Source organism: Carassius auratus, chromosome 38 (genome assembly GCF_003368295.1).
Source record: "Carassius auratus strain Wakin chromosome 38, ASM336829v1, whole genome shotgun sequence".
Classification (NCBI taxonomy): domain Eukaryota; kingdom Metazoa; phylum Chordata; class Actinopteri; order Cypriniformes; family Cyprinidae; genus Carassius; species Carassius auratus.
The window spans coordinates 12,181,088-12,199,656 of NC_039280.1; the positions used below are offsets into that span (position 1 = coordinate 12,181,088).

General features: G+C 36.2%; 1 protein-coding gene across 1 annotated transcript; it reads left to right on the forward strand.

The window, feature by feature from the left end:
- Positions 1 to 43: 43 nt before the first annotated feature.
- LOC113057108 (adenylosuccinate synthetase isozyme 2) lies at positions 44 to 17,873 on the forward strand. The gene is made up of 13 exons (XM_026224199.1): positions 44 to 323; positions 8,623 to 8,725; positions 9,484 to 9,552; positions 9,638 to 9,688; positions 11,075 to 11,141; positions 12,746 to 12,853; positions 13,029 to 13,110; positions 13,327 to 13,453; positions 14,157 to 14,311; positions 15,062 to 15,186; positions 15,278 to 15,375; positions 15,454 to 15,603; positions 15,942 to 17,873. Exons 1-13 carry the CDS (start codon positions 153 to 155, stop codon positions 15,992 to 15,994), a joined length of 1,359 nt encoding a protein of 452 aa, XP_026079984.1. The 5' UTR covers positions 44 to 152; the 3' UTR covers positions 15,995 to 17,873.
- The last annotated feature ends 696 nt before the right edge of the window (positions 17,874 to 18,569 follow it).

Here is an 18,569-nt window from a genome sequence, read left to right on the forward strand (position 1 = left end):
GTGAGAGAGAGAGAGAGAGAGAGAGAGAGAGAGAGAGAGAGAGAGAGAGAGAGACTCCGCCTCCGCCTCGGTGTTTGCTCACTCAGGTGAGCTCAGCGTGTGTTGTCGGAGGATCATTGCGGAGCTGCAGGGAGAGCAGAGGGGAGACGGTCATGTCAGACAGCGGGAACGCACAATCGCAGGACGGAGGATCGAGCCGGGTGACATGCCCGAGTGTGGGCAACAAAGTGACCGTGGTGCTCGGAGCACAGTGGGGCGATGAAGGGAAAGGAAAGGTGGTGGACCTGCTGGCCCAGGACGCTGACATGGTCTGCAGATGTCAGGTTGGTTTATGAAAACTGTAACGTTAGTGTTTGAATACGTGAATATATATCCCCGGTGTACTGTGTAAGGTTAGATTGCGCTGTGTACATCATCATTGTTTGTCCGGAAATATTCATGGCTGATCAGAGAGTAGCCTGTGAAGAACTGAATGCATGTTCACTGTTGTGAAAGCTCTTGCAGTGTTATCAAAGCGGAAATGGACAGCGCTTCGAGCAAGGTTGATTATAATGCAGCCTAACTTAACGTTACTTGTTTAGCTTCGCTAGCATTGCACCATGTAGGGTGTTTGCAAATGTCACCTTGACTGAATTATGTGATATTGAAGCCAGCGTGATTTCTGAGCGAAGGCCAGCGAAGTGTAGCCTTGAAATCTTACCAGATGTCATTTAGCTCACCAGTTAGTGTTGGAATATCCGGGGTGTTTTTGAAAAGGATGTAAACACAGGGGGCAAGACTCCTTTGAAGTCTATGACGCCCGAAGGTGTGGTATTTATTTGAGTATTACAGTCAAAGCAGATGTTGCAAGTGTTAATAATTAAAATAATAGTTGATTTCAAGGAACATTAACCTCCAGCTACTTGATTTCCCGCAGTTGTCTCGTGTGCCCATGTGTTATAAATGTACACAATCCTGCAGCTCACTGATTCTTCAGACATGATGTCCAACAACTTTGCTTTAAAAATAGCAACATTTATATTTTAGTCAATTGCTAGAATGTTTTTTTTATAGACTAAACACACACACACTTTAATAGCTGTGTCCTTGGTTTGTAAAATCACTTAATTTTTAAAGTCTGTCTTAATTGTCACGCTCATAGAAAATCAAGTTAATATCAAGGGATTTTAGTTTCCAGGTCTGGAAAACATTTTAAAATGAATAAAACCATAAATTACGTTATTGAAAATTCTTCTGTTAATGTGTGTTTTCTAATATTGCTCTTTTTGGATCCAATCTTAAACTTTTTTATATATATTTAAGTATTTTCAAATTAATTGCAAAATTAATTATTTATAATATGTTTTTAACTGTTAAAAGTTTATATTCCTAAATTGTTTTATTATATAAAATGCCCCAGGCCAAGTGTGTGTGTGTGTGTGTCTATATATATATATATATATATATATATATATATATATATATATATATATATATATATATATATATCATAAATATTTGTAAAAAAATAAGTAAATAAAAAACCCCCCACATATTTTGTTAAGCAGTTGTTCAGTGTACTAAAGAAAGGTTTATGTAGCATATGGCTCCATATGTCAACATCTCTCACTCCCCGTCAGAAAGAAACGGGTGTCACTATTTCAGCCTCATGACTTTCAGACGCTGCTGTGCTCTCACTTAACATGTACTGCAAAACTGTTCCATATATGATATTTATTTTATAACAAAAATCATGAAATATGTATTTATGTATTGTATTTATGTATTTGTGTTTGTGTGTGTAAGCCATGTTTTTCTTTTTAGATTCTCTTAGTAGGGATAAATGCTTCTATGTTTACACATACATAATTATATAGAATAATGTTTAGATTCATCAAAAGAGGACTTTTACTGACAAACGGGGAAGTGGCAGCACACCAGTGGTTGTGTTATGCTAGAGAGCAGCAAATAGCAGGCCGCTTTACACCCCCCTGTCACTATGCATGGTATTGATAACAGGTTCACATTGCAAGGATTCTCTCTTAAGAAGACTGTATTCTGCCAAGGTTGTGACTGCATTTAAAAAGACACTCGGTGCTGCACCATGCAAACCGTCATGTGTGTGCTGTGAAAATGGATGGGACAGAAAGCAGATAGTGTTAGTCTTTTTATAAAAACAGTGCACTCAGCAGTCTTACTGGTTTTCCTTACAGGCAGATGGAATGGAAAAATGACGTTCCATGTCACACCAAACTGATATGTCGGTCTGGAAACCAGAGGATCAAACACAACGCATGACCTCTTATAATGCCCTTAACTTGTTTTAATATTGCCTCTTCTCATGTCAGCCTATAAATCTGTTTTTTCTTTTAACAAGTTGGTTTGTTTCACACTGTAGTATTGCAGACTTATATTAATCATTTGCTGCTTGTGGCTTGCTTATTGTTTATGGTTTTGCAGGCATGTGGGGAAACCGATGTCTCCAGATCTATGATGACAACAAGATGGTAGTCAGTCTAACCTGTTATACAGAATGTACTGAGATTTTAGTGAGCTTTATAACCATCTAGAGCAGTGTATATAACAGTGTATATCAGCATCCTTTAGTTAAGTTATACTTTTGGTATTACTTTTCTAGTTTGGTCTGTCACTGTAACACCAAGTCTGACAAGAATGAAAGGCCATCTATCGCTCTTACACATACGTTCTGTAATCATATAGATTTGCTATATTGACATTGCAGTGAGTTGACACAGTTTGGTTCAAAGAATATATCTCTACTACTAAAATATTTCAACTTAAGTGACTTAAAATATCTTGAACATTAACATCAGCTTGATAATTGAGTATCTGGAAATCCCTTGACTGCAGCGTTGCAGTAGTCATGTTAACTGTGTAATGTGCAGCTGTTTGTTTATCAGTGAGGCAAAGTGTGTTGCTTACTGATAAACAAGTTGCCATTTTTAAACCCAGTGTCATTCAAGTCGCAAATGCTTTATTTGATAACAGTAAGTGTTGTATGATTAATTTCGTCTTTTTTTTCTCCAGTATTCATTATAGTTAAAAAAGTTTTACACAAAGAAATTAATAGTAATTTTGAAGAATTGGGTCTGACTGGGAAAAATGGATTTCTGTAAAGGCATTGATGAAGGAAAACTTAAAGGTTTAGTTCACCAAAAATAGAAAATTATGTCATTAATAACTTACCCTCATGTCGTTCCAAACCCGTAAGACCTCCGTTCATCTTCACAACACAGTTTAAGATATTTTAAATTTAGTCCGAGAGCTCTCAGTCCCTCCATTGAAACTGTGTGTACGGTATACTGTCCATGTCCAGAAAGGTAAGAAAAACATTATCATAGTCCATGTGACATCAGAGGGTGAGTTAGAATTTTTTGAACCATTGAAAATACATTTTGGTCCAAAAATAGAAAAAATACGACTTTATTCAGCATTGTCTTCTCTTCCGTGTCTGTTGTGAGCGCGTTCACTGCAGCATAGCGATATCCGGTTTGCGAACGAATCATTCAATGTAACCGGATCTTCTGAACCAGTTCACCAAATCAAACTGAATCGTTTGAAACTGTTCGCGTCTCCAATATGCATTAATCCACAAATGACTTAAGCTGTTAACTTTTTTAATGTTGCTGACACTCCCTCTGAGTTAAAACAAACCAATATCCTGGAGTAATTCATTTACTCAAACAGTACACTGACTGAACTGCTGTGAAAAGAGAACTCAAGATGAACACAGAGCCGAGCCAGATAACGAACGAATGATTGACTAGTTATTTTTTTATTTTTTTTTAATTAATTTATTATTTTTTTATTTTTATTAATTTATTTATTTTTTTTTTGCTGCTCATAATGGGGAAGTCGTGGCCTAGTGGTTAGAAAGTATGATTCCTAACCCTAAGCTTGTGGGTTCGAGTCTTGGACCGGCAATACCACGACTTAGGTGCCCTTGAGCAAGGCATCGAACCCCTAACTGCTCCCTGGGCTCCGCAGCATAAATGGCTGCCCACTGCTGCAGGTGTGTGTTCACGGTGTGTGTGTGTTCACTGCTGTGTGTGTGCACATTGGATGGGTTAAATGCAGATCACGAATTCTGAGTATGGGTCACCATACTTGGCTGTATGTCACGTCACAAATTAATGAAACCACATTCATTACATGAAGCCATTGCTTCCTAATTTTCTAAATAGTCAGTGTGCTGTGCTGTTATGAAAATGTGATGTAAAAATTCAAATAAAAAAACTCCCAGGCTGGGCCCTTAGAATCAATAGCAACCTTGTAATAGGAGCTCATAATTGTAATGCGTAGTGCCTCCAGCAACACTTTTGGTCACCATGGGTATGAGAACATTGTAAATGGATCTAAAAAGGAGAGGCATCCACGCACGCACTACTAAACTGCTCCGAGGAAACCTGTCCTGAAATAGCTCTGCCCTGTTCCTTGCTGGATTAAAGACTGATTTATAGAGCACACTTTGTGCAAACTCCATCAGATGTGACATTAGGTCAGAGCTGATTGAAGCCATGTTGAAAACAGACATATGTGAGGACTCTTGATGATTCTTGACAATGGTAACAGTTGGCATTTCAAGTGTGCTCAGTTATATGGTTTCCCTTCTCTTTAGTCACGTGTCAACAAGGAATCCAGTTTGCATTCATTGCATAGTCCAGTTTATGTAACATGTAATTTCACAGATTTAAGGAATGACAGATAAAAAGAAAACGAAACAAATGTAACTCTGCAGAACTGGAATGTGGAATGTTGATCCTTTGCACATTCATTTACAAGGTTAATTTCATTGTGCTTTATATTTACATTTACGTTGTCATTGAGCAGACACTTTTATCCAAAGTGACTTACAAATTAGGACAATGAAAGCAATCAAAATCAACAAAAGGGCAAACCGGTCTAAATTAGCTTAACATAGTAACAGTAAACATAGCAAGGGCTTTTTAAATAATATAATAAGTAAAAAGAAAACCAAAAGAATAGAAAAAGAATAGAGCCAGCTAGTGTTAGAGGTATTTTTTGCTTTTGTTAATTATATAATAAAATGAAAATAAAACAGATAGAATACAAAAAGATTATATTTAAACAAGCTCCAAATTAATAGAGTGCAAGTCTAAAAGGGACAAGTTTTTTTTAAAGAATAGAATTAGAATAGAGAGTGTTAGAGTTAGAGTGTCAAATAAAGATGGAAGAGATGTGTTTTAAGCCAATTCTTGAAGATGGCTAAGGACTCAGCTGCATGGATTGAGTTAGGCAGGTCATTCCACCAGGAGGGAACATTTAATTTAAAAGTCCGTAAAAGTGACTTTGTGCTTCTTTGGGATGGCACAATCAAGCAATGTTCACTTGCAGAACTCAAGCTTTTAGATGGCATAGAAGTCTGAAGTAATGAATTTAGGTAAAGGGGTGCCGAGCCAGTGGTGGTTTTCTAGGCAAACATCAATGCCTTGAATTTTATGTGTTCAGCTATTGGTATCCAGTGCAAAAAGATAAATAGAGGTGTGACATGCATTCTTTTCAGCTCATTCAAAATTAATCTTGCTGCCGCATGCATGAGTAATTGTAAAGGTTTGATAGAACTGGCTGAAAGACCTGCCAATGGAGCATTGCAATATCCCAGCCTGGACAGAACAAGAGCTTGAACTAGTCTTGCCTGGACAGAACAAGAGCTTGAACAAGGAGTTGTGCAGCATGTTCCGAAAGAAAGGGCTTGATCTTCTTGATGTAGAATAAAGCAAATCTGCAGGACCAGACAGATTTAGCAATGTGGTCTAAGAAAGTCAGCTTATCAACAGTCATAACTCCAAGGTTTCTGGCTACTTTTGAATGAGTTATGGTTGATGTGCCTAACAGGATGGCGAAATTGTGATGAAACGATGGGTTTGCTGGAGCAACAAGCAGTTGTGTCTTGACAAGGTTGAGTTGAAGTTGATGGTCCTTCATCCAGCAAGAAATGTCCGATAGACAAGCTGGGATGCAAGCAGCTATTGTCGGATCATCAGGATGGAATGAGAGATCAAGTTAAGTGTCATCAGCATAGAAGTGGTATAAAAAGCCATGTTTCTGAATGACAGAACCTAATGATGCCATGTAGACAGAGAAGAAGTGATCCAAGAACTGAGCCCTGAGGCACCCCAGTAGCTGGTGGTTAACGGAGTAAAAACTGTGGACAGATCAAGCAAGATAAGTATTGATGATTTTGGATTGATTCTCTTGCCAGTTTTAGAGCTTCAACAACTGAGAGCAAGGCAGTCTCGAATGTTGAATGTCCACTTCTGAAGCCAGATCGGTTGCTGTGTGTGAAAATCAGAGACTTGGTTGAACGCAGCTTGTTCAAGTGTTTTTTCAATGAAAGGAAGAAGGGAAACTGGTCTAAAGTTCTCTAAAAGAGATGGGTTGTGGGTGGGTTTCTTAAATAGTGGGGTTCTGCGAGCTTGTCTAAATGTTGAGGGGAAAACACTAGCACGGAGGGATATGTTAATGATGTGAGTGCAGGTACAACTGCAGGAGAAATGACTTGAAGGAAATGAGATGGAATAGGATCATGAGGACAAGTACAGTAGTAGGTAGGATGATTAGAAAGGATGAGTTTGGAGACTTCTGCCTCAGAGAGTGAAGAGAAGGATGTGAGATGGTAAGATGTGCTTGACCGATTGTGGTGTGCAAAATTGTGGACTGATGTTTTTAATTTTATTTAAAAAAAAAAAAAACGTTGTCAGCTATTAGAGTTGTTGCAGGAGGGGGAGGACAAAGGAGCCAGGAAAATGTTTTATAGAGCATGCGAGAGTTAGAAGAAATTTTAATTTTGTTATGGTAAGATGTCCTTTTAGCAGTGGAGAAATTAGCAGAGAAGGAAGATATGAGTGACTGATACACATTAAGGTGAGTAGTATTTTTGGATTTGCGCCACACCCTTTCAGCAGCTCTAAGCTTAGAACAGTGTTCATGGAGAACATCAGATATCCAAGAGGCAGAAGGGGTGGTATGGGCTGGCCTGGAAGACAAGGGGCCAACAGTGTCTAAACAAGATGTAAGAGTGGAGCAGAAAGTATGAGTAGCACTGTTAGCATCAAAAGATGCTAACAAAGTGTGCAGTTTGTTAGGATTTAGGGATGCACCGGAAATCAGAACCAATTTTGGTCTTTTTTTCGGACGATTTTTCTGGAAGTGCGCCCACGTGCACAGACTACATTGTAATAATTCGCTATCATGTCATTTGTGTGGAAGTATTTCGAAATCTGTGCGCAGGACACAGACAGCCGTTCAGCAATGGAAGTGCAGAGCTACATGTCAGAGGTACAGATAGCAGGAAGTGAACAGCTTACCCCACAAAATAAGAGCCCCTTTCCCTGCGCTCACTGAAGCTGCGCAAGCGTACTCTATCTGTCCGTGGCCTGCACAAGTGTAGACAGTAAAGGGATGTTCAGCTCAGCTTCTTGCATGTTGGATGAGAAACGAAACAGACTAAACTTTTTTTTTTTTTTGTAAAGAAAAACTTGCTAACAAGTTTGAAAAGCCAGAAGTAAATGTCAGTTCTGTATAGGATGATTATTTTTATTTCACCTTAAAATTACATTGACTTAATTTGATTTAAAAATAACCTGTTGTAGCACATTGAAAAAAGGGTTTCATTCATCCAACTCAAAATTTTTAGGGTAATGATTCACATCTATATTTTTTTAACTCGAGCCAATAGTTATTTATTTTTCATTGGCTCAAGTAAAAAAAAATGTCAATAGCCAAAAGCCAGTTTGGCCTATTAAATACCAAATAAACATGTTTATGTATACTTTCCTTCTTTCTTGTTTGTTGCTAAAAAAAAAAAAATTGGAAATCGGTATCGGAATTGGCCAGTTTGCTTGCAAAAATTTGATATCGGAATCGGCCATGAAAAATGATTGGTGCGTCCCTACTAGTTAGGGTTGCGCTGCCTACAGTGTGTGATGCATGCTTTGCGAGTGGTAGTGATAGTAAGGATCTAGAAACAGAGTAAGAATTGGTTATAAAAACTGAAACAAGTGGTTGGACAAAGGATTAACCAAAACAATACTTATATGCTTTAAGCCTTAAATAAGAATGTAGTAATTTTAGCTGTTTAATATTTACCATGTTTAAGTCCTTTCTGATCTGAAGGATACAATACAAAATTCATACAGAAAATGTAAAATAGATTCTTTCTGGTTTCCTACTTGTATCTAATTGAGCAAAAGAGTTATTCTCACATAATATCCACACCTAACAACCAAAAACAGTGTTGTGCTTCAGATTTTTCCATTTCACAACTGCATGTCTAAGCGTGTCTATACCATACCATAGTAATGCTAGAGATAGTTAGAGATAGTTCACCCAAAAACTTTCTTCTGTGGGAAACAAAAAGATGATATTTGAGGTCCAAACAGCATTGGATTATAATGACTTCCATTGTATGGACAAAAACACGTGAGGCATTTCTCAGAACATCTTTTACTTTTATGTTCCATGAAGTCAGCCATGATATTTTGGACGACAGGGGTTAGTACTGTAAATAATGACAGAATTTTTTATGTGAACTAACTATCCCAGATTTGTTTGTCGTCATCTCAAGGATTGCAAAGTCTTTGTGTTTCTTCTCTCCTGTAGGGAGGCAACAATGCAGGACACACAGTCGTGGTTGATTCAGTGGAATATGACTTCCATCTTCTACCCAGTGGAATTATTAACCCTAAGGTCACTGCCTTCATTGGTGAGTAATATGTCACATTTCCTCCCTCCATTTGGATAACATGTCTTATGTGAGTTGTGCACATTCTCGTGCAACCAGTTCAGCAAAGATCTCAGCTTCCTGTTGGAGTGTTTGGATGTTGGCCAGCATATGCAGACTAATATAGCTGAGTGCAATCTATGCAGTTTATTTGCAAAGATCCAATTTTGCTAATGGCCATTACTGTGTTTGTCCTTCTGATTCATTTGCCATAACTGCAGATTAGTATGATGTATTGGAAGTGCTTGAAGTTCGTAGTACATTAAATTATACAGGTTTCAGAAATCTGTGTTGCAGGGTTTAAGGGTTGATATGTGTGATTTTTAAGATTCCTCTTCAATATTCCAACCCTTTCTATCAGTTCCAAAACCTGGAATGACACAACTAGGCTTTTCAGACTTTAAATGGGTCATCCTTTACCTCTTGTTCCATTTTTTTTAAAGAATTCTCACTGTACGTGTAGAAACATTGGTTAATGTTATTTTTGCATATTTATGAAGTTAATAATGTTGAATGGACAAGCACACAACTTGCTTGTCCATCTGTGATATTGTCACAACTAAAACGATCACAGCATGACCCAAGAAACAAGTTTCTGTGATTGTAGAAAGTGTATGAATTTGTCTGTGGCTAAACAACTTGCTGTAATATTCTAACACCACATTATTTAACACTTCAGGCCAGGGTTAAAGCCCTGTGAATTGGACAGTGATGACTGACAGCTCCTCATTTGATTGCAGGTAATGGTGTAGTCATTCATTTGCCGGGTCTCTTCGAGGAGGCTGAGAAGAATGTGCGGAAAGGAAAAGGTTTGTTAAATTGTTTGTTCCCTTGGGTTGTATGATTAAGTATTAGTGAGCATTCACAGGAGTCTAACATTGAGTTTGCTTGTAGGTGTGGAAGGCTGGGAGAACAGGCTTGTCATCTCTGACCGTGCACACATCGGTAGGCTGATGGCTCTCATGACATATAAACACCATCATATCATAAAATCACTTACACAGCTGCAATCAAGGCTAAATTTGGCTTTATATGGTTGTAAAGAATTGGATTTGTTTGTAATTCTTAGCAATTCATAGTTATAAAAATAAATATATGCTTAATACTGAATATTTCCACTACCATTAAAAAATTCATTTATTTCAACTAAAATACAGGAAAAACAGCAATATTGTGAAATGTTATTAAAATTTAAAATTACTGTTCTCTATTTAAATATATTTAGAAATAATACTTATTTGCAATGATGGCAAAGATAAATTGTCTGCATTTTAGTCCAGTCTTTAGGGTCACATGATCCTTCATAAATCATTATATTATGTTGATTTACTGCTCAAAAAACATTTCTTTTTTTCAGTGTTGAAAAAAACAAAACAATTCTGCTGCTTACTATTTTTGTGGAAATTAATACATTTTTTTCTATACTTTGAATATAAAGTTTATACCACATTTATTTGAAATATATATATTTTTATCTTTACTTTTGATCAGTTTAATGCATCCTTTTGAATGGTTGTGTATGTAACTTTAGCCAAATTAATGCATTATACATTATGTACATTGGGTGTTTTGGATTTGGATTTATCTTTTACAACAAAAAATGGTCAAGAATTGTTATTTAATAAAAACAGGCAGGGCAAGAAACTTTATTTCCTCTAACATACTGGTATTGTTTCTTACAAAAATGTCAGCACATTTTAATTTGAAATTTATAATCAGATTTGGAAAGAATCCCCTTTGACTCCATATTTAGAAATTCCTGGATCTTTAACACTGTTCTTTGTATGTCTTGCAAGCACTGCTGTTCCCTTCAGGAACTGCAAATCTAACTAGCTATAACAGCTTAATATCAATCATAATATTTAATAATGCATTTAAATGTTGTTTGATGCATCAATGCATTTTTACTCCTCAGTTTTTTGTGTGTGTTTGTTATGCTTTGCTTGCTGATGATACAGTTTTTTGAGCAATTTTGTCGGGCAACTTTTTTTTGAGCAGTGATTTTGGGCACTTTTCTGCTGAGAATGGGTAACAGATTTTTATCTGCATATTTTAGATTGGTTGTGGGCCTCGTGTCTCACCTGGTTGCCCGTTGACACCAACATTAACCAAAGTTGCCCAGCAACATTGCTCAGAAAGTTGCCCTGTGTATCATCAGGCTTATGCCTTGAGACTATTATTGTAATTCTAGATTCTCAGCAGGAGTGGTTATACACAGGATCAATCGTAGTCAACCCAAGTGTTGTTATGGTGACCTGCTTTGGCATGTTGGGTTCAGAGCTCAGAGAGATGAGTTGTCTCACTGTAATGTATACACTCTCCTGCCTCTAGTGTTTGATTTCCATCAAGCTGTGGATGGAGTCCAGGAACAGGAGAGGCAACAGCAAGCTGGCAAAAAGTAAAAACCCTGCTTTATGCACACGCATACAACACGCTAGCAACATGTTATGACATGAGTTCATAACAAAAGAAAAAATGCTTTGAGAGAGCAACTTTAGTCATGTATTGGTGGCTTTTCTAACCGCTTAGGTTAATCTTAGTAATTAACTTTCACATAAAGTTATTTTATGTGAAATGTGAATATATCTGTATATATCTATCTGCAAAAAGAAAACATTTTATACTCTTAATGACATAACAACATTCAATATATGACAAATAAAACAAATACAATATTAAATGTAATATTAGCTAAATCTGGCATTAAATTTAAGAATCTGTAGTTCAGATGAATATTTCATAGTCCCTTACACTTTAAAACATTATGTGATATGAAAATGTACTGTACAAATAAGTGATTATGTACATCAATAAATGATTTGTTCAATTTGTGCTCCATAAGATTTTTTTATGTTTTTGAAAGTAGTCTCTTATGCTCAACAAGGCTGCATTTAATTGATAAAAAAAATACAATAAAAACTGTAATTTTGTTAAATATTTTTACAGTTTAAAATAAGTATTATTTTATTTCAATATATTACAAATGTTATTTATTCCTGTGACACAAAGCTGAATTTTCTGCAGTCTTCATTCCAGTCTCCAGTGTCACATGATCCATTAGATATCATTTTAATATGCTGATTTGCTGCTCAGGAATCATTTATTATTATCCAAGTTGAACATTTTATTGTCAGAGTGAAGATTGAAGTTTGAATGAAGTTTTATTATTATTTTTCTAAAGATTATTTAATGAATAAAAAAGCTCAAAAGAACAGCATTTCTTTATATTAGTAAAGACATTTTTACCCTCACTTTTCATCAGTTGGAAGTGTTGAATAAAAATGTGTATGTAAACAAAATTAAACTTAAAAGGAACACTTTTTTTTTTTTTTAAATAAGCAAATAACCAACTCCCCTGGAGTTAAACAGTTGAGTTTTACCGTTTGAATCCATTCAGCACTTTTAGCTTAGCTTAGCATAGATAATTGAATCTGATTAGACCGTTAGCATCTCGCTCAGAAATGACCAAAGAGTTTCTATATTATTCCTACTTAAAACTTTAGTCTTCTGGAGTAATATCTTGTACTAAGTCTGACAGAAAATGAAAAGTCGTGATTTTTCTAGGCTGATATGGCTATCACAACTTTTCATTTTCCGTCAGCCTTAGTGCACAATGTAACTACAGAAGAGTCAAGTTTTAAATAGGAAAGATATAGAAACTCTTTGGTTATTTTTGAACGAGATGCTAACAGCTAATCAGATTCAGTGATCTATGCTAAGCTAAGCTAAAAGTGCTACCTACAGACCCGGAGATCAGCTGAATGGATTCAAAAAAGGTAAAACAGTTCAACTCTAGGGGAGTTGGGAAATAAGCCTAATTTCAAAAATAGTGGAGTGTTCCTTTAATTTTATTCAATATTGTTTGTAACAGGTTCACTCCTTTATGTCTATATTCACTTAGGAGGCCCTGAATAAGGGTTGCAGACCTCTGTTTTAAAACAACCAACTAATGCATGTGAATATCACTCACGAGTTTCACCTTCTTTCTGTTTCACCACCTAGTTTAGGAACAACTAAAAAAGGAATCGGGCCCGTGTACTCTGCCAAAGCAGCCCGCAGTGGCCTGAGGATATGTGACCTTCTGGCTGACTTCCAGGAGTTCTCAGAGAGGTCAGGGTGTGCTTATACCTGTTCCAATGGGCTTGACAACTCAACTCTCTTACCCATTCATGTCACATTCCCATAGACTGACTGTTAAGCCTCACCCTCTGTAAAAACACTGAACCTGACCAAAACAATGGAAGAGCAACTGATCATGCTACTTGTCTTATGCCTTATTTCACAGATTTAAACATTTGGCCTCGCAGTATAAGTCTATGTACCCATCACTGGAGATTGATGTGGATGGGGAACTTGAGAAACTCAAGGTGAGAAGCTTAGATGTCATACCAGTTAATTCCAACATTTTATAGGACTTGGATAAGTTAGAGTTAAGAGATGCACAACATATTTTTATCATATCATATGTCATATAATGTTAACTTTTTTTTTATATATTTATTTATTACTGTATTCATAACAGTAACATCTATTGTGACACACGAACAACAAGGGTTACCAGGCTTTCTGACATTGTTTTTCAGACGTATGTAGACAGGATAAAGCCCATGGTGAGAGATGGAGTCTTCTTCATGTATGAGGCGCTACATGGACCTTCAAAAAAGATTCTGGTGGAAGGTGCCAATGCCGCCTTGCTGGACATAGACTTTGGTGAGTAATGGATACACCGAAACACATCGTACATACCATTCCCTGACCATGTGTAACATAAGATTATGCAATGTGCTAACCAGCTGTTTCCCATTTGTGAACTTCTGGGAAGTGTCTTCTGATATTAGTTAAGTCCTGTGAACCATCAACAATAATAAGTCTACAAGTCAATAATACAGTCTCACACATTTTATGTTTTTTTTTTCTTCATTATTTATCTGTAATGTTAAAATAATATAGTTCCTATTATTTTTATGGTTGAATGATTTATGTATTGTCTAATTATTATTTTTTTTTACTAGATAGATGGAGATACTTATTACTCTAAATAATAAAAATGATAATTACATTCTCTACAACTTTACTAACACTTCTGTACTTATAAAGTTAATTTAAATGTACATTTTCTTAATATATTATTTTATCATTTGATTTTTTAAAATTATAATAGGTTTAACTTTAATTTATTTTTCACTATGTAAAAAAAAATCATTTGTTAGTTCCTAATAATTTAATTTTGAAGGTTATTTAATGTGATTTTAAGCAGTGCTGTGTGCCTCTAACTTTTTACAAAATAAATATAGGTGTTGACAGACACAAAGGTCCATTGTCTTACACACAGTCATAAAAATAACTCTGACTTTGCCTAAAGCTTCACTAACACTTCACTGGCACGCAGCGCTGATCTGACGCTTTTGTTTAGGGACATATCCGTTCGTGACTTCCTCAAACTGCACCGTGGGAGGGGTGTGTACTGGTCTGGGCATGCCCCCCCAGAACGTAGGTGAAGTGTATGGAGTTGTCAAAGCTTACACTACGAGAGTTGGGATTGGAGCTTTCCCTACAGAACAGAACAACGTAAGCAGCAGCTTAACTTCCTCTTTTGTTTCTGCATTGTTTGGAGGAGCTTGCACTACTGTTTATATTCTGGTGCAGTCAGTGTTATGTTTTGGCAGTAATGACCCTGGCTTTAGTCGAGCATAATTATTGTTACGGATAGATTTGAACAGGAATAAAGAGACTGGAAGAACAGAGCAGTCAGTAATCTGTCACACTACATGACAAAGAATACATTGTGTATGAGACATTTAGGATTTCCTATACATAATGTGCTTCACAGTGTTTGGTTTAAATTTATGGTCACACTTGTACATAGCAATACATAGTGTCTTTAACAACAACAACAAAAAGTTTAACTTATTAAATATTACAGAAATTAACTGCAGATGGAGTTTCTGCAGGTGTTTTTCAATTATAAAGACAATGTAAAACATGCATGTAGACAATAAGTGCATTGTATCATATAATTATATTTGAAATGTCAGTACATAGTGTGATTTATATTAGACGTAATATATAAACTTAATATAAAGTTAGTCCAAATATATTTTTACTAGAAATTGCAGTTTTCAGTTTTAAAATGGCTCCATCTAGTGGGAAGAAGGTTTTTTTTAGACCAGACAACAGTAATGTAGACATCTTAATTCAAATTACTCATATTGTATTATTAAAATTGCCAATAAAAAGCTTGACCGTTTAAACTGTACACATACTGTAAATACACAGAGGAATTAAACATTGCTCTTTGGATATTGTACTTCTTCACAGGAAATTGGAGAGCTCTTGCAGACCAGAGGCAAGGAAGTGGGCGTGACCACAGGTCGCAAAAGAAGATGTGGTTGGCTGGATCTGGTGCTCATCAAATACGCCCACATGATTAATGGCTTCACAGCGTGAGTCTTCAGAGATGTCTCCTTTGGTTTCTCTCTTTGTGCTCTATAAAATACTGTTTTCTTAAATGCATCCTTCTATACGTCTGTTTAGCTTAGCTCTCACCAAACTTGACATCTTAGATGTGCTTCCTGAGATCAAAGTTGGTGTGGCATATAAAGTAGATGGTGAAATCATCCCGCATTTTCCAGGTAAGCAGCACTTTTCCAATATCACACAGGTAGATGAAATAAAATCTAGTGTAGTTCAATATCATACATGTTTCCCAGCAAACCAAGAGGTGCTACAGAAGGTGGAAGTGCAATACGAGACTCTGCCAGGCTGGAAAACTGACACGTCTGCTGCCAGGACCTTTAAAGAGCTACCAGAAAATGCACAGAAATACGTCTGCTACATTGAAGATCACTTGGGCGTGCCTGGTAAGACTTTAAAGGGATAGTTCTTCCAACAATCATTTACTCGTCATGTCATGTCATTCCAAACTTGTATGACTTTCCTTCTGCTGTGAAACGGGAAAGATATTCCAAACGATGTCAGTAACCAAACGGTTTTGATTCCCACTGACATCCAAAAATAATATGGTAATAAGTAAACGGTTACCAAAAAAAGAAAGTCATACAGCTTTAGAATGACGTGAAGGTGAGGAGGGTAGACTGTCACTATAACTGTAAGTTGTTCTTGTAAGTCTGATCTTTTCAAATGCAGTTGGGTTGTTTTACTACAGCGATCCTAATGACTTACTCCATTTTTGCTTTAGTAAAGTGGATTGGTGTTGGGAAGTCGCGGGAATCAATGATCCAGCTCTTTTAAGGGGCTGCTCGGCCTGCATGTAGCACTGGCTGGATTACACTCTGGACTCGGGGCTGGAAAGTTGCCTCATATGTTTCTTTTCCCACCTCACTTCATTTTCTCAATGGCAAGAACATTATTTCGTGCCACTCGGATCATCCTGCAGCCCTCTGAAATAGAGTATTTGCCATAAATAATGGCATTCCTGTGGTAAATCAAAAAGGGCTTTTCAACTAGTTATTTTTTTGTAATCATTTAACTGTTTCTAATCTGCTTTACATCATTCTCTGGTATTTTGAGCTCTCGTAAGCTCAATATCTCCATCTTGAGTCCATATGCTGTACATGTGCTACTACTTTAAACAGGCATCAGTAGTGATGTATATTGTTGTTAGATATCAATTTTTCACATAGATTGGGTAAAACGATTACTTCTACACGTTATATTTAATGTTCTTTGTTGGTTTTATCATACAGGAATCGATGGTTATGCAATGTGTTCACTCCTTGTTTTAAAGACTTACTCAAGTCAACTTCATTTAAACATACTGTTTTTAAAAGACAATTTGAATGTTTCTTTACCAGATGCATAAAAACCCATGAGATTCAATATTAAGTGATTCTGGATATAAATTCTGTACAATACAGCTTCAAAATGTAATACGATTACAGTGGGCGTTTTCTGTTTTTCCGAAAATAGAAGTAAAACAGTTTATTGAAGCATCTTTAAATTTGAATCTATTTAATTTGCTCTAAAAAAAGAAAAGAAAAAAAAGTATATAATCCAAATGTGCCTCAAGAAGCATATATTATTATACAGGCCAGGGTTATGATTCCATTGAATGTATGTAAACGTTTGCACAGTCCTCAGATGTTTATTGTTCAACTGTACAACTTTATGCCACAAGCATATTAAATCCAGTGTAATGAGATATCAATGAACTTGCCTTTCAATATAGATTGTCAAAGTATAGATCCTTAAGACGTTTGTGTGAATTCAGACACGCATCAGGATGTACTGTACGGCTCGGTTTAGCCAGTAAAACACACTTCTGTGGTTGCTAGCAGCTGGAGGAGGCCGTCTGCTTTTCTGACCTCTAGTAGTACAGAGCTTTAAACAGAGCTTGTCTATTTAAATATGACTGGGTTGTTTCAGAAACCCAGAGTTGCTGCTTCTGTTTCGTCTCAGCCTCAGTACTGCACCTTCCAGTAAATAAGTAATATAGGATAAAGTGTGCCTTGTTTATATAGATGAACAATGAAACTTGAAAACCAGTACTTCATCTGATTGAACTTTTATGGATTTTTAATTGAGAAACCTCCTTTAGCTTTTTCGAGGGCATTAGGGTCATTGCCATTTGCCAAGTGTACATGCATCCAAAGAAGTATCTTAATGGATAAATGAGTGATGTGACATAAAGAGCCTTTGTAAACGATCCAGGATGATAACTCTTTTTCAGATCGATGATGGTGTGATGTTTTGCATCTTCTGTTGCTCACAGCTGCAGAATAAACGGTGTAATCTGTTAACTTGTTTAGTAGCATCTATTACATGTCATTTAACTTGTATTATCACAAAATATCCTCTGAAAAAATTCAAATTGCAAGGATATAGGACAGTTGAAACATTCAAAAAACAGTATGTTTGCACAAACGCAACTTTTTAGGTTTCTGAAATCCTTTGCTGTTTCTGTGTTGTATTGCTGCTGATTGGGGTTTCATGTATGTATATACAGAACACAAAGCCATATTCTCTTGAATTTTCTGTTGCTGTACACTTTGCTGGTGTGCATGATCATCTAGAGGCATTTGCACCAAAACTCACTCACTCTGTTTATCTTGGATAAATGGCAGACAACTGTCATGACACTCCAGTCAATAAAGTAATATAGTGAGAAAAACTGTATTTTTTGTGTTTATTTATTTATTTATTTATTTATTTCATTTTTAGCTGTATTTTTGTAGCAGTTTTTGGAATCGATAAAGAAGTGGGTACGATGAAACTGCCCTGATCTTTTCTTGGAAACGCGAGGTTCAACAACACACCAGCAGGGGGAGACATTTACCTTCAAACACACGGAGAAACCCACTGATTTTAACATCGAGAAAAAGAGACCCGTAATTACGCTTGACAATAACCTGTGATGCTACACAATTACTCCTAGATAATGATGATAACATTCTCTTCCTGGATTTTCCCCCGTGTTTCTACGGTGAGTTTAGATAATAATTGTTGAATGTTGTCATATGCATAGCCTAGGTGAGGTTAAATTTAGCCGTAATGCTGGGAACTTATTAAAAACAGACATAAAGGTTTTTCTTTTTCTTTTTTTTTTTATTTTCTTTTTTTTTTATATGAACACAAACGTTTAGGGTACTATTAAAATAAATATTTTCAGGTAATTAATTTTAATTTTGTAAAAAAAAAAATATATTTTTTTGAATTCCTCCTCATCTTTCAGCGTTTTGCTGGTCATTTGCAATGTGACATCAATCTGTAACCTCAGTTCGATGGAAATTACATTTTGCACTATATTTTGAAATGTTTATAAAACTTTATAACGAGCAAAACTGTTGATTGTGGTGGAAATGACACC

Excerpts from the sequence above, each read along its gene's own strand:
- LOC113057108 (XM_026224199.1), top strand. The coding sequence starts at position 153 with ATGTCAGACAGCGGGAACGCACAATCGCAGGACGGAGGATCGAGCCGG. Across the intron at positions 13,454-14,156 it reads CTTGCTGGACATAGACTTTG|GGACATATCCGTTCGTGACT; the intron begins GTGAGTAATGGA and ends GCTTTTGTTTAG. Across the intron at positions 15,604-15,941 it reads AGATCACTTGGGCGTGCCTG|TAAAGTGGATTGGTGTTGGG; the intron begins GTAAGACTTTAA and ends TTTTTGCTTTAG.